Source organism: Mirounga leonina, unplaced genomic scaffold, assembly GCF_011800145.1.
Source record: "Mirounga leonina isolate KUSES-001 unplaced genomic scaffold, KU_Mleo_1.0 Mir_129, whole genome shotgun sequence".
NCBI lineage: Eukaryota > Metazoa > Chordata > Mammalia > Carnivora > Phocidae > Mirounga > Mirounga leonina.
Window position 1 is genome coordinate 81,188,206 of NW_023270323.1, and position 16,306 is coordinate 81,204,511.

General features: G+C 57.0%; 1 protein-coding gene across 3 annotated transcripts in view; it reads right to left on the minus strand.

Annotated features, from left to right (window-relative positions):
* FGFRL1 (fibroblast growth factor receptor like 1) overlaps window positions 1–7,547 on the minus strand; it is a 13,394-nt gene extending 5,847 nt beyond the window's left edge. Inside the window, exons 1-2 of one of the 3 annotated variants that reach the window (XM_035005502.1) lie at window positions 7,531–7,547; window positions 6,103–6,197 (exon numbers count right to left, since the gene is read on the minus strand). In XM_035005502.1, coding sequence (XP_034861393.1) covers window positions 6,103–6,181 — 79 coding nt within the window. In that variant the 5' untranslated portion in view covers window positions 6,182–6,197; window positions 7,531–7,547. Of the gene's footprint in view, window positions 1–6,102; window positions 6,198–6,388; window positions 6,486–6,737; window positions 6,977–7,530 lie in introns of those variants that run through there. The other 2 variants (XM_035005501.1, XM_035005500.1) reach the window with 2 other exon arrangements.
* Between the last annotated feature and the right edge of the window lie 8,759 nt (window positions 7,548–16,306).

Consider the following 16,306-nt stretch of genomic DNA (forward strand, 5'->3'; position numbering starts at 1 on the left):
GGCTGTCCCCCACTGTCCCCCAGACACTGTCCCCCAGACACTGTCCCCCAGATGCACCCACTCTACCCACAGACAGTCCCTCAGGTACATGCACACACAGAGAGACATACCCCAACAGTGGATGCAGACTCCCCACACCAGCGACCCCCTTGCCCCACCTGCTGAGAGCACCGTTTCCCAAGGTTTAGCAAAACAAGGTTCCACTGGAACCTCAGCTGATGTCCCTCCCATCCCAGTGGGCCCTAGGAGGGCTGAAGGGGGCAGGGCCGCTGGGAAGGAGGGGGGGTGACACATGATGGAGGTAGAGGGACAGGACCCCCAACTGCAGCCTATCCCATGCAGTTTTCACAGACCCTCGGGGGCCACCTGAAGCTCAGCCCCCCACACCTCACTAACCCTCACGGCCTCTGCACTGCCTATCCCCTCCCGATACACCTCCCCAACACCCCCTCCTCCCTGCCCTCCACCGGGAGCTGCAGTGCCCCTTTTGGGTGAACCACGTCTGAACCACAACCAAGGCCCTGCTCTGTTCAGGTCTGTCCAGGGCCTGGCTGTGGGGGCATTCCACGTGTCAGCTTCTGCCTCCCTCCACTGCCCAAGGCATTCGTGACCTGCAGACCCTGAGCACCCTTCCCAAGGAGCTGGACCAGGCACTGCCCCTCCCCGGGGCCCCATGTGCCGGGGGCTTCACCCCATACCAGCCCACGCCGCCCACACTGGGGCCATGGACACAGGTGGAAGTGAGGGGTGCAGGAACCACGCGGCCAGCACATCGGGGCTGGCTCCATTCCCAGTCAACCCTGAGAAGCCCCAGAAATTTCCAGCCCGGAAGGAACCCTCTGGGTGGGGGTAGGTGGTCGTCAGGCTGACCTCGTTGGGACTGGCCGTGAAGTGACATTGGACGGCCAGCCAGGAGCCACCAGAGCCCTCTCCTCCTGGAGAAGTCAAGTGGCCTGGAAAAGAGGACTCAAAGGACAGTGGGATGGGGCCTGAGCAGAGGGCAGGGAGGGGAGGCAGGGCCTACCTAGCCTGGCTGGACACCCTGGACCAGGCAGGGCAGGTGGGCACTCTCTGGGAGAGTGGGGGGGTCCCTGTGCTGATCCCCGCGGTGAGCAAACACCGGTGGGGGGGCGGAGCTGGGAAGGCCCAGCCACGGCGGCCCTGGGGCCAGTACCCTCCCCAAGGAGGCCTAGGAAGCAGGGAGGCCAAAAAGAGGGGGCACGGATGAAGACCACCACAGGGCGGCCATGAGAGGCTGGGGTCAGCCTCTGCCCTGGCTCTGAGCCATGCAGTAACACACACACACACACACACACACACACACACACACACACGGGCTCCTAGTCAGCAGGCCCAGGGCGGCCCCTGGGGGCTGGACCCACGGGATCTGCAATGGAACTGGTAGGACCCGAAGGGCAGGTGGTTGCCCCAGAAACCAGGCCGCTCTGGGTGCAGGAAAGGGACAACTTGACCCACCGAGCAAGCAAGCTGGCTGGGGTGTCCTGTCCAACCCACTGCCCAGGAGCAGCACGGCGTAAGGCAACGGGCTGGGTGGGGCCCACTAGGTCTGTCCCCTGCCCAGGAAGCGCCCGGGTGGACCTCCAGCAGAGCCCTGACCAGGGCTCCTCCTCTTCGCCATTCCCAAGGCACACACGGGAGCCACAGAGCGTCCCCTGACATGCTGTTGCCCTGGGGGTCCCCACAGGAACTGCCACAGAACCCACCCAGAGGGCTCAGCTGGACGCCCTGGTGGCTGCGTCCAGAGCTTGCCAAGTCTGCCACACTCCAAGCGGACCCCTGCCCGCACCTGCCACCCATCCCCCACCTCACAGAACGTCCCGCACCTAGAACTGGTCCAGCATCACTGGCTCCCCAGAGGGGCGCAGCCCCAGTCCCAGCAAAGGAACCAAGAAGGACCCGGTCCACTGGGCCTCCCTCACATGCTGGCGCTGGACCAAAGGACAGGGTAACATGACAAGAGGCCCAGACCACCCGAGGGCCTCGCCCGCTGTGGCCTCTAACCCGATGGCTGGGTGTTTCCTGAGCCTGGGACCCCGGGGCCAGAGGCTGGCATTTAGGCACCAAGGTGCCAGCTTCCTGCGAGGGCTCGGGCGCTGGGCAGCCCAACGCCCCCGGCAGCCTGGGCAAGCCCCGGGCCACCGAGCCCCGCACTCCCACCCACCCCTGCTCCACCCAGCCCCCGTGTCCACGGCCAACAGCCCACAGCCAGCTTCTTGCGGACAGACCCAAGGGCATGGCACTTTGGCATGCCGGGACCCCTGCGGTCCCTGAAGGCTGCAGGGTGCGGCTACCCAGGTCATGGCGCACGCGGTACCTGCTGCCGGGCTCCACGGTGAAGCCCGCGGGCCCTGCCGGAATGGGCCGGCCGCTACAGAGCGCAGGGGGCGCTGGCCGGTGGCCCTGGCTCTCCTGGGGCTCAGCACGGTGGAGTTGGAGGGGATCACTGCCCAGCGGGGGCCCAGGCCAGAGCTGGGCCCAGCTCCCTCCCCACTGCCTGCTGACCCAGGCCCCATTATTTCTTCACAGTGCAGGGCTTGTGTAAATCTCTAGCAAACTGGGGAAGAAAGCCATTGTTTCCTGCCAAGAAGGGAAGCCCTGGGGGTCAGCAGGCCTGAGGCTGGAGCACTGTCCCTGCCACACTGTCTCCAGCATTTCAGGGACAGTCCTGGAAGCCCCTGCCTCAGGCTGGTGCTCCCCAAGGGGGCGGTCCATGTGGGATGAAGGGTGTGTAGGGCCCTCCAGCCTCGAGGCCTTGCCCCCAGCCACTCACGGGGGTGGGGGGGCAGGAAGCCAGCCCCCGGGACGCCCCCAGCCCCTGCTCCCTGCACCCCAGCCAACCAGCCTCTCAGCCCAGTCCTGGCCTGTGCCTACTCATGGCCCCCAATCCAGCTACACCAAGGCACCTGTGGCCCCAGGATGTACACCCTAGTCAATGTGACCTGCCCACCTCTCCCCAGACTATTGCCCTACCTGGAGGCCTTTCCTCTCCTCACCTGACCAGTGCCCACATCTCCTTCCGGGCTGTGCTGCCTATCCTCTCCCCAGGCCCTCACCCCACCTCCCCTAGCCTTCCTAGACTGTGGGCCGCCTAGCTGCCGCTCCAGCCTGAACTAGCCCAGGGCAGTGGCCCCTGCTCTCCGTGGGCCCCAAGAGTAGCCACGCTGGACACCCACGGGCCTTGGCCAGGAGCATGCAGTGACCACCACTAGGAAGATGGCAGGCAGACTGGGTGGCAGCACTGGGTGCGGCATCTGTGGGGTCTGAACACAGTGGCCCGGGCACACCCTCCCCTCCACGTGCTGATCCTGCCCACGGAGGCTGTCACCTGGACATGCCAGGGCCGCAGTCACTGGGAAGGCACAGAGGGCCAGCCACCAGCAGGGAAATGGCCAGCAGCAAGGCCCTCGGCCTGCAGGACCACGCCTGCCTCCGCGAGCACGGTTAGCAGTGCCTGAACCCCAAGCCGGAGGCTGAGGCCACTGCTGGGAAAAACCAACATTTCCCCATGGCACTGGGCGGGGGTTGAAGGCCCATTGATTCCCGCACAATGAAGAAGGAGCCTGCGGTAGGAGTTTCCAGGCCCAGCCAAAGGCGACTTTGTTCATAGCTCCCTCCTCCCCCCAGAGGGGACAGTGATTTATTTTCTCTTCCAGGAGTGGGGCCCGAGACATAAATGGGGCGGCTGGCCTGCATCCCCACCTCACAGTGCCTGGGCCCAACTCCCGCACATCCACCTCAGCAGGGGCTGCGCACTGGCCCGCCGCTGCCCGTAGGGGTGGGGGGAAGGCCCCCTGCGGCCTGGCCAGAGGCCAAGGCCAGCCGGCGCACACGCACATCATGACAGCCCTCCCGCTGAATCACACACACTGGCGGACCCCCCCCCAACACAGCCCGCATGGCAAGAAGGCACCATCCCCGTGGAGTGGGGCACCCAGCGGCCGGCACCCAGCCCCAGGGGGGCAGCGCTCGGCCCTACCAGGGCAGGCCCGCAGGGTTCAGAGGACAGGGAGGTGACCTCGAGGGCTGGCTGCTCAGAGACCTGTCCACTGCATCCTCCTTGGAAAAGTTCAAACGGAACAACCCCTTCCACAAGTTCTTCTAAAGCTATTTGGGTAGGGTATGTCATTCGGAACCTCTCAAGTTCCCACTGTGAGAAACCCGAATCCTATCTTCCCTCAAATTTGGAAAAAGCTGTTTAAGACAAACCCACCATGATTGTGAAACTTCCAGAAAGGGGAACTTTAAAAACATGATCTGAGTCTGGAGACGCGCTGACTCCAGAAAGCGTGACGCACGGGGAGGACAGCTTTCAGAAAACAGCCCGGCTCTCTCTGCACCACTCTGCCCGCCTAAAGGAAGTCGGCGCTTGGCCTGCTCACCCACAAAGCCGGACGCACCGAGCGGCCGTGCCCCTCAAGGCCAGGCCTGAAGCAGAAGCCAGCACAGTTCAGGAGCAGGGGTCCCCAACACCCCGCCCCCCAGAGCCACACAGGACCTTGCCCTTGGAGAGTAGCTCTCAGGTCCCTGCAGCCGCTAGGGCCGTGCACGGCCAGCGTGAGGGCCGGGGCTGGAGACCAGGCGCAGGCCCCAGGCCAAGGCGGAGGGGAACAGAGCAGAGTGTGGCCCCTCCAGGGCCCCCTGGCACCGAGGCAGGCCCTGCCGCCCGCGGCCATCGCCCGCTGCCATCATCACTGCCATCCACCTCTCTGCGGTGGGCTCCGGCCAATGACCAGGCCAGGACAGCGGCCTCCAGAGCTGGCTGAGTAGCCAGAGGACAGGCAGGTGTGGGAATGAGGGGAGTCCAAGCAGATGAAAGAGGAGTCAGAATCCAGGCTGCCGGCCACCGGGGCGGGGGGGGGTGCCTTGCTGGGTATGACCTGAGTGCCCGCCGTGCCCAGGACACTGCCAGGCCCAGCCACGCCTGGACAGCCCCCGCCCTTAAGCCACCGGGCCAGTCCCCAGCCGGGCAGGCGGGGGGGTACTGTGGCATTAGGCCCACCTGGGCTGCCGCCTGCCACCCAACACCCAAACGTGCCCATATAAGGCCGGGTTGGGCTCGGTGTACCCGCTGGGTGGCGGGGGGAGGGGTGCGAAGCCTCAGAGGACTGGTGGACAGGGCAGGGACGTTCCTGAGTGGTCAACACACCCAAAGGGCTGGCCTGGCCAAAGGGCCCGCCTAGCTGAGAAGCCAGCGCAGAATATGGCGGGCGGGAGTCCGTGAACATGTATGTCCCATCACCCGCCAGCCAAGGATGTACCTTGCTGGGGCTGCGTACAGGGGCAAGGGTCCCTCAGGAGACATTCCGGGCCTGCCTACTTGGACATCAGGTGTGTGAGCATGCATCTAAGTCCTGGCATGGCACACGCGGACACGCAGCCTGAAGCAGGTGGTCCTCTGGGTGGGCCTTGAGACAAGCCCCCACCCCTACACCATGCAGCAACTCCACGTTCCCGACACTCCATCCCCCCAGCCCCTACCCTCTAACTTTCTAGGGATGGGCAAGCTCAGGACACAGGGCTGGGTCATGAATCCCAGACACTAACAATGTCCCCACTGTCCTCAAACCCCACCCTGGCCACCATGGGGGTCTCTGCAGGTTCCCAGGGGCCTACCCCACCAAAATCCCCAGGATAACCAGCTGCCCTCAACTTCAGATACATATGGACATGCGTGCGTCCTGAGGGGGACTGGGGCCAGAGCCCACTCTGCCAGCAAGTGTGGGGCCCCACAGGTGAGCCGGGGTGATATTTCGGTGAGAGGGGCCCTGTGGGTGAGGTGTGCCCCCTCAGTGAGCATGGAGTCCCAAGGGTGAGCTGGTGGTGAGCTGGGGATGAGCTGGGGGACCCTACAGATGAGCTGGGGAGGGGCATGGTGAGCTGGCGCACCCCATGGGCAAAGGGGGGTGTACCCTGGGGGTGAGCCCGGGGGCCCAGCGGTGCGTAGACCCGCCAAGCTCGGGGCTAGTAGGGGCGGGGCGCAGGCACGCGCGCCAGCCGGGCACTGTGGCAGGGTTCAGGGCCGGGAGGGAAAGGGGCGGCGCTGGCGCAGGCCGGGGCGCCGGGCTGGGCGCCAGGACTCACCTCGGGCGGCGGCGGCCGGCGGGAGGGCCCCCAGCAGCAGCGGGGGCAGCAGCAGCAACAACGTGGGGCTGGGCGTCATCTTGGCCTGTCCGGACCTGGAGGTATTGAGGGTCGGTCACTGGCGTACGGGATAGGGGTCGCCGCCCTCTAGCCCAGGGCGCCGGAGCCGGCTGCGGGGATCGGGGTGCGGGCCGCCCCGCCTTCCCTGCCAGCGCTCCGGGCGGAGGAAGCAGCGGCGGGGAGCACCGTGGGTATCAAAGGCAGACAAAGGGTTTACACTAATTACCGGCCTCCCCCGCCGCCCCCAGTCTCTAAACACCGTCTGGATTCCTGGCGCTTGTAACTCAGGCCCTGCCCGCGGGACACACAACACCGGCGGCCGCGCAGATAATCGCCAGCGCCATTAGCGGACAAATTTGCGCTTGGGGGGGGGGGGCCCCGGGGGGGGCGGGGGCGGGGGCGGGGCGCGGACAGGACCACTGGCTCGGCAGGGGCGGCGGCGGCGCGTGCACCCGGCCATCCGGGACCCGGGCGCTCCCAGCCCCCGGCCAGATCCCGGACCCCGGACCCTGGTCGTCCCCAGTCGGGCCTCCCAGTCGGTCCCCCGGGGGTCTCGGGCGCGCGGAGGGGCTCACCTCGGCGGGGCAGGCGGGCGGCGGGGCTCAGGGCCGGGCCCGCGGGACGCGCTGCGCGGTCATCGCCGCCCGGGGCGCCTCACCCCGGCGCCCCGCGCCCCCGGGCCCGGCCTCGGGACGGGGCGGCGCTACCTGGGCGCGGGCGGCTCGGGCCAGGACCGGCGCCGAGGCCGGGTCCGGAGGCAGCGCGGGCGGAGGGGTCGAGTCCAGGGGCTGGAGGCCGGGGCCGGGTCCCGGGGCGGCGGGGCGAGGGGCCCGGGGCGCCGCGCCGCGAGGCGTCCTTCCCTGCGGGGCTTTGTCAACTCTCCCGGAGCGAGCGCCGAGCCCGCCGCGCGCCCCGCCCCGACACAACTTCCTTCCAATCGGCTCGCCCCGGCTCGCCCCGCGCCCGCCCCGTGCCCGCCCCGCGCCCAAACTTTCCCCCAATCCGCGCGTGCCCGCCCCGCCCGCCGGGCTCTGGGCCTTAACCCTCGCGGTGCGGGCGGCCTGCGGGCGGGGCGGCTCCCCGGGGCGCGGCCCCGCCCCCAGCCCCCGGCCTCCGCCCGCGCCGGGCCGAGCCCGGCCCCCGGCCCCTGTCCGCCCCACCCAGCCCAGCCATCCCCTCCCCGCCCCCGTCCCGCCCCCACCCCACCCCCGCCACGCCACGCCTCCCCGGCCCCCGCCCCGTTTGTCCCCGCCACCCCAGCCCGGCCCCCCGCCACCGCGGTCCCCAACCCCACCCCGCCCCGCAGCTCCCCCACCCTGCCCCGCGCGCCCCCAGGTGCGGCGGCGCCCACCCCATACCTGCACCCACCGTGCCTGAGCACTCCTGGTACCCTCAGAGCTGGCCCCGATCGAACCCACGGCCGCCCGACCTCTGGCCAGCCCTGACCGCTGCTAGGCCATCTCCTGGTTGCCCAGGAGGGGCGGACAGGATGGCCGCGGAGCTCTCCGGGCCTCGAGATCCACGTCCTCGGGGAGCCGCTGGGAGCAGTGGAGAGATCTAAGAGCCAGCTCGGGTCCCAAGCGGCTCCGGGAGAAGGGAACAGGTCTCCGGTGAAGTGGGGCACAGAGGTTCTACCCGGGCGCCCCGGCTCACCCCACAGCCTGGACGGAAGGCAGTATGTTTCTAGCGCCCGCCTGTCACTGCGATGCTAACCCCAAGGACACTAACAATAGTAAGAGAGACCAACACACATCGCGCCTTCTTTGATCCTCACAGGCAGGCAGGTGCCTTGCTGTCACCTGATGCAGATGAAGGAACAAAGGCACAGAGAAGGCAGGTAATTCGCCCAAGATTTCCCAGTGGGCAGTCAGCATGTCCAGGACTGAAACCACGTGTTTTGGAGTCCAGCTTTCCTGGCTGTTTCCCCACACTGCCCCAGCTGCCCTTGCCCTGCTCAGCACCTGCTCTGCCCCGCCTCCCCCACCCTCACCCACCAGGGCCTCTTCCCCATCCTCTCTGATCTGAAGACGGGGCCAGGCTCTCCTCAGCTTCCCCTCCACTGTCACTTCACCGGAATGGACAATCATCATTTTAAAATACAACCGTGATCTTGCTGTGGCTCCATAGTGCCCTCGACATAAACCCCATGACCCTTGAGGCCCTGGATGCCTGGGTCCCAACCACGTTCCCTCCCCCCACAAACCCTGGCCAAATAAAACCCCCCCCCCCCCCCATGCAGGAGCCTCTCAATCCCCTCTGGACTGTTATCCATGCTGCTCCATCAGGAACTCCGTTTAGGAGTCCCCTCTTCCAGGAAGCCTTCCAGGGAAGACTGAAACTACAGAGACCTTGCAGACCAACATTCCCAAGGCAGAGGAGAGCTGGATGAGAGAGTGCCAACAGTCAGGGTTTGGGGTCTATCAAGGCCCAGACTGCCCACCTTCCCAAGCAAGTGAGAAGGCAGATCCTGTCTCCAGACCAGTGTAGGCACCTCATGGATGGGTAGAGGTGAGCCCAGCCAACCTTGTCCTGTCTGCACCCTGAGTGAGGGCCCAAAGGGCAGACCCGAGTAGCCCTCTCGCACTTGATTCAGGCCCTGCAGATGGGGAGGAAGCAAGGAGAGCTGGTTCAGGGCCCACCTGGGGCGGGGGGAGGGGGGGCACTGGTGGTCACGGCAGGTGCTCTATGACAAAATGGGCAGGTGGGCAGAGGGGGTCTCAGCCGGCTCGAAGGCTGCCACGGACTTCAGGAACAGGTTTGTGAGGAGACACAACTGGAGCGTGAAAACTCCAACAGGTGTGCAGGCCGCCAAAGGCAGGTGTTGTGAAAAGGTGGCTCTGAGGTGGGGGGAGGTCAGAAACAAGGAAGGGGGCTGAATGCAAGGCAATCCAGCGCAGCGTGGGATATAAGATGGATAGTGGGGAGGAGGCATGGGCCCATGAGCGGCCCCAGGCCGGGGGGGGCGGGGAGGCGTGGCCCACCCAGTGGGTACTGGCTAGGGAGGGTCCCAGAGAGCTACTCTGAGGCGTCCAGTGCTGCCGGCCCACTTCCCTGTTCCGGGACACGCTGCCCCCTGACGGAGGCACCCAGTGAGGTGGCCCCCACCAAGGGCACCCAGCTCCCCTCCCTGGCCTCGCCACTTCCCAGCCCCCAGGCCCACCTTTTTGCGGTTCCCCAGGCAGGAGCCAGGCCTGCCTGAATGTCCAGCCCAGGCCACTTCTTCCAGGAGGCCCTCCCACTGGCAAGCGCCCACTGCTCCTTCATGACAACTGACCTGAAATACCAAACTGGTTCAAATCCTGCCCCTTTAACACTGAGACTTAACACAATTGGCTAACCTCTCTGTCTCAGTCTCCCCCATCCACAATCTGACCCACAGAATTGTCATGAAGATTACAAGAGTCTCTGTCTCCCACCTGCCTGGCACAGGTGAGTCCCCCAAATATGTTGCTCTTCATATTATCCTTCAACCACGACAGGCTGCTCCCTGGCTCTGTGCCAGGTTCTGTCAGCGGGGCTAGAGATGTGGGGTTTTGCCAGGAGGACAAGGCCCCCATCCCTACTAAGAGATGGCATCTTCATAGCAGGTGTAATGACTGAGAAATGCTTCAGGTGGTGGAAAGTGCTTGGCAGGGAATTTAAACCTGCTGTAGAGGTTTCTGCCTCTGCTCCAGATGAAGTAACAGGGACCAGATTCACATGCTCTCGCCTGAAACAGGGAAGAAAAAAAAGGCGGAGATAAATATATGTGAAAAACAGCACCCAAAACACAGAACATTACAGAGCAAGGGCAGTGATCCTTGAGATGGGGAACAAATGAGGGAGACTACGACCGTCCCTGCTCCCTGCCTAGAGAGAGTTTCCAGGGTTAGTGTAGGCAGTTGGGACCCGGGCAGTGCCCAGAGGTCTCCCTCAGCTGAGGGGATGGAGTGGGGAGTCCCAGGAGGGCAAGTGGCCAGAGTCCACAGGGCAGAATCCTGGAGAGGAAATAGCTGTGCAGAGAGGAATCCCAGGGATCTACAGAGGTTTCAGCTGACTGCAGGCTGCCACACCCAACTTAGGGGAAGAGCCACGCAGAAGGGTGAGCCCACAGACAGTGGGAATAGCGCCTGTTTCTGACAGCCAGCACTGAGAACCTCCTAAGTTGAGGGGCATCAGTTAGAGTAGAAAGAAGAGTTTTGCCTCAGTAGCAAGGAAAAATCAACCTTAGGCTACATGTAGTTCTGGTCCAGTCCAGCAAAGCTTAAAAACAAGACCCAAAAGGATCACACAAGTTCCAAGTAACTTAACTACATCCCAGAAAGAAATATAAGGATATTTACAGAAATATAAAACTATCCAGCACCCAAAATGTAGAATACACGATGTTTGACATACAACCAAAAATCATTAGGCATGAAAAAGAGGCAAGAAATTAAAACCCATTATGAGGGGGGAAATCAATCAAAATTAACTCAGATGTGACAAAGGTGAGAATTAGTAGGCACACTCACTGTGACTATACTCCATATGTTCAAGATGCTAGAGGAAAGACTGCATATGCTAAGTAGAGACATGGAAGATTTTTTAAAGCCTCAAACTGAACTTTGAAAATGAAACATCTGAGATAAATAATACGTTGAATGTGATTGATAGAATATTGCGCAAGAAAAAATTGCGAACTTGAAGTCATAGCAATAAAGACTATCCAAATGAAACACAGAGACAAAAAATGACTGAAAAGAGAAATGAACAGTGTCAGTGAGCCATTGGGCAACTCCACATGGTGAATTACATGTGGAGTTGGAGTCACCAGAGGATAGGAAGTGGAGGTGAGAAAGAAAAAGTATCTTGAGAAAATGGCCAGAAATTTTACAAATGTAATGAAAAACATAAGCCCACAGTTCCCAAAAGCTCAACAAAACTTAAGCACAAGAAGCATGAAGAAAACTACACTGAAGCATGTACATCATTCTCAAAATGCTGAAGAATAGTTATAAAGAGAATATCTTAAAAGTATCCAGGGGATGGGGCATCTGGGTGGCTCAGTAGGTTAAGCGTCCAACTCTTAGTTTCAGCTTGGGTCATGATCTCAGGGTTGTGGAATCGAGCCCCATGTCCGGCTCTGCGCTCAGTGGGGAGTCTGCTTGGGATTCTCTCTCCCTCTGCCCCCGCCCGTGCTCTCTCTCTCTCTCTCTCAAATACATAAATCTTTTTTAAAACAAAATGTAGGGCGCCTGGGTGGCTCAGTCGATTAAGCATCTGGTCCTGGGATCGAGTCTCGCATCGCGCTCCCCGCTCAGTGGGGAGTCTGCTTCTCCCTCTGCCTCTATCTGCCTCTCTGCCTACTTGTGCTCTCTCTATCTCTCTATCTCTCTGTCAAATAAATAAATAAAATCTTAAAAAAAAAAAAAACCAAAATGTATCCAGGGGAAAAATTTTGTATACAGGAGCAAGAGAAGGATGTTCTGTTGATGTCTTGTTGGATGAAAACAATGCACGCAAGACAGTGGAGCAATCTCTTTACAATACTGAAAAAAGAAAACCTGCCAACCTGCATTCTTTATTAGTAAAAATGTCATTTAGAAACAAAGATGAAATTAGAATTTTTTCAGACATAAGGAGCTGGAATAATTAATCATGAGCAAATCCATACTACATGAAATGTTAAAGGACATCCTCTGGGCACTAGACGGAAACCTGAAGCCACACTCACTCACACACACACACAAATAATGATGATGATGATAATAATAATAATAAAATAAGAAGGAGAAGGAGACTAAAGAGCACCAGAGATAGTAGCTGCATGAGTAGCAACAAGAGATGTTTTTCTTATTATTTAAATCTCTTTAAAAGATAATCAGCCATTTATTTTTAACAATTTTTTAGGGTTCATACCCAATGTGGGGCTTGAACTCACAACCCTGAGAACAAGAGTCAGAGGCTCTGCCAACTGAGCCACCCAGGAGCCCTGACAATCAACAACTACTTAAAACAAAAAATAACAACAGTGTATTGTGGGGCTCATATATGAATCATATCATAGTAAGATATATGACCACAAGAGCACAAGGCTGGGAGGGGAAAGTCAAATACAGGGTTGTAGGGTTCTTTTACTACATAGAGATGGTATCATGTCCTTGCCAGTTAAAAACCCCAAAGCAATCACTAAAACAACCTAAGAAGGCATTACACCTAATAAGGCAACAAAGGAGACAGATGGAATAATTTATTAAAAAAAGAAAACAGAAAAAGGGGAAATAACAGACAAGGCAAATAAAAGATAAATAGAATGATGGTAGAGTAAGCCCAACCACATCAATAACCACACTAAATGTAAACAGTCTAAATATCCCAATTAAAAGGCTGAGGTTGCTGGATGCCTGGGTGGCTCGGTTGGTTAAGCGTCTGCCTTCGGCTCAGGTCATGATCTCAGTGTCCTGGGATCGAGCCCCACGTCGGGCTCCCTGCTCAGCAGTGGGTCTATTTCTCCTTCTCCCTCTGACCCTCCTTCTTGCTCGTGCTCTCTCTCTCTCTCAGATGAATAAATTCTTAAAAATCTAAAAATAAACAAACAAACAAAGGCAGAGGTTGCCAGATTGGGTAAAATAGCAAGATTCAACTCTATGCTACCCACATAAACACACTTCACATATGGACACAAATAGGTGAAAGTAAAAGGATGGGAAAAGGTATCCCATGCTGACACTCATCAGAAGAAAGCTAGAGGGGCTGTACTGATTATCAGACAAAGTTGATTTCACAGTGAGAATATCACCAGAGATAAATAAGATCATTTCATAAAAGCAAACTGATTAAGGACATGCGCATGAACCTAATGACAGATAATAAAAGTCAAAAACTGATTGGGGGAAATGGGCAAATCCACAATTATATGTAGAGTTCCACTTTCCTCTCCCAATATTGGATTCAACAAGTGGGCAGAAAATAATTAGGGACATAGAAGACTGCCAGCTAACTTGGGCTAACTGATAATTTTGGAAGAATTTTACATCTTCTGGGCCCAAGTCTCAACATATGCAAAATAATTCAAGTCATCAAAAGAATGTTCTCTGACCACATTACAATTATATTAGAGATTGTGAACAGAAAACTATCTGGAAAATTCTCAAATATTTGCAAACCAAATAATCCACTTCTTAATTTTCCATGTATTGAAGAAAAAACCCAAAAAGAAAATTAAAAATTATTTTGAACTAAATGGAAATGAAAATACAGCATGAAAACAAAAAACCAAAAACACCTTTATTTGGAGTGCAGTTAAAGCAGTCCTTAAAGAAACTTCTAGCACTAAACACCTATTTAAGAAAAGACATGTCTCAAACCAACGACCTTAGCTTCCGCCTAAAGTAGCTAGAAAAGATGAGAACAGATGAAACCCAAAGTAGACAGAAGAAGAGAAATAACAAAGGGTACATTAGGAATCAATGAAATAGAAAACAGAGAAAAATAATGACCCAAAAGCTGTTTCTAGAAGAAGATCGATCTGGAATCAAAGAGGGAAGACACACTCTTGATAAACGGAAGGAGTGAGGCCACACCAGTACAAATTTTACACACATGAAAATGATAGGAAATGTTATGAATAACTTTATGCCAAAAAATCTGACACATTAGATGAAATGGACAAATTCACTGGAAATTACAAACTGCCAGAGCTCACTCTGGGAGAGATAGAGAGCCTGAATATGCCTATTGAATGATGTGAACTTTTCTTTAAAAACCTTCCCACAAAGAGAACATCATGCCCAGAGGACTTCACTGCGAAATTCTACAAAACATCTAGTGAGGGGGCCCCTGGCCGGCTCAGTCGGTGGAGCGTGAGATTCTTGATCCCAGGGTGGTGAGTTCGAGCCCCACACTGGGTGTAGAGATGACTAAGAAAACATTTAGGGAGGAAATAAAACCCATTCTCCACAAATACTACCCGAAAAGGGAAGAGAAGGGAAAGCCTCCCAACTCATTCCATGAAGCCAGCAACAATATAAACAATATAAAAACAATATAAAAATACATCATGATCAACTGGGGTTAATCCCAGGGATGCAGATTTGGTTTACCATTTGAAAATCAATTAATGTAACTTGCCATATATTTTTTAAAGATTTTATTTACTTATTTATTTGAGGGGGGTGGGGGAGGGAGAGAGAGAGAATCCCAAGCGCAGAGCCTGATGCGGGGCTCAATCTCACAACCCTGAGATCACAACCTGAGCTGAAACCAAGAGTCAGATGCTTAACCAATGGAGCCAGCCAGGTGCCCCTGTAACTTAACCATATTAACAGAAAGAAAAATCATAAAGATGATCTCAGCAGAGGCAGAAATAGCACTGGACAGAACCCAACACCCATTCCTGATCTAAAAAAAAAACAACAAAAAAAACTCTCAGCAAACTAGGCATAAAAAAGGCTTCTCCAACGTGACGAAACATTATGGGTGACATCATACTTAATGGTTAAAGACTAATGCTAAATCTTCCCCTAAAATCAGAACCAGGCATTGGGTTTGCCCTTTTCACTGCTATTCAACATTGTACTGGAGGTTCAAGCGGTGCAGATTGGAAAGAAATAAGTAAAATGGTCTTGATTTGTAAATGACATGATCACCTATGTAGAAAATCTATGTAATCTAGAAAAACAAAGCCACTAGAACTAATCATCTTCGCGAGCGCAGCGAGATGCAAGATCAATGTGGAGAAGTCGGTCACGGGAGTGCGTACAGCGAACAGGACTCTCGTCCACTGCTGTTGTGTGCAACTGTCTTGGACAATAGTTTAGCAAGCGTTTTCAGAGTTAAGCACACATCGAATCTAGTCCTACGATCTGGTCCCTCCACTCCTAGGTGTTTATCCAACAGAAAAGAAGGCACGTGTCCACACAGATATTTGTGCACAAATCTTCACGGCAGCTTTATTTGTAATAGCCCCAAACTGGAAACTACCCAAACGTCTGACAAGCGAGTGGGCCACCTGACTGATCCACATCCATACAATGGGTTAGCAAAAAACAGACACTGGAAACAACAGGGATGAATCTCAGAATAGTTACACTAAGCGAAAGAACCATGAAGAGTAAAGAGAGTGTACGTTGTCTGATGGTGTCTATGTAATATTCTAGAAAAGCCAGGGGAGCTTAGTGACAGAAAGCAGATCTGGGGCTGCCTGGGACAGGGCAGGGACCCGGGACAGGGGTGCTGTGGCGACTTCTGGGGGTCACGGATGTAAATGTGCCCAACCTCATCAAATTGTACACTTTAAAGAGTGCAGGTTATTGCACTCAATAAAGGTATTATTTTTAAAAAGACAAAGCAGGTTGATGTGCTAGAAAGACAGAGGAGGGGCCTTCATGGAGGGCTCGGGAGGCTGCTGAGGTGACAGGTGCCCCAGCACACAGACCCTCCATCAGTGTTTGTTGAGTGAGTACATGAACACCTGAGTTTGGGATGTAAATCGATTTGGACGTTTTCATGCACAACCTTTTTGGTTTCACCTCCCCTCCTGTGACCTATTTCAACTTCAGATCCTCACTGAAGCTTTCCCTTAACAGAGCACAGGGCTGGCCTCATCCCTGGATCTGCTCTGGAACCACGGTTTGGAGGGAACTGGACCCACTTACTCCTTCTTTGAGGGACACTTGGGGTGCTGACTCTCAGCCACAGACACAGTAGGGTGGGCAGCCCCACGTGCACCCCTCTGAGAGGTGAGCTCAGAAGAGCAGCCCCTGGTGTAAGCCTTGGCCCCTTCGTAGTGTCAGCTGTCCCCACTGGAGCTCACCCGCTGTCCTGCTGCATGGCTGGCCCTCACAGGGTGGGGCACGAACTCGTGGGGCTGACCAGCACTCTAAGGCTGAGCCTCGGGCCCCTGCATATGTGCACCCCTGAATCCCGGAGGGGATCCCTGCCCAAGACTGGAGCAGGCCAGGCTATCCTGACCAGGGCTGATGGGTGGACAAGCCTCCCTGATGGAGAAGTCTGGCTCACCACTGTCATTGGCCCTGGGTGTTCCGTCAGGTTTCTCTGTAGCTCTCCCCAAAGGCAGTGGTCTGAGCCGGGGTCAGGAGTTGGGGACGGTGCTGGCATTCACAGCCCCCTCCCGCATGGTGTTTGGTACACCTGACCTCACCTGGAGGGATGGCCATTCTAC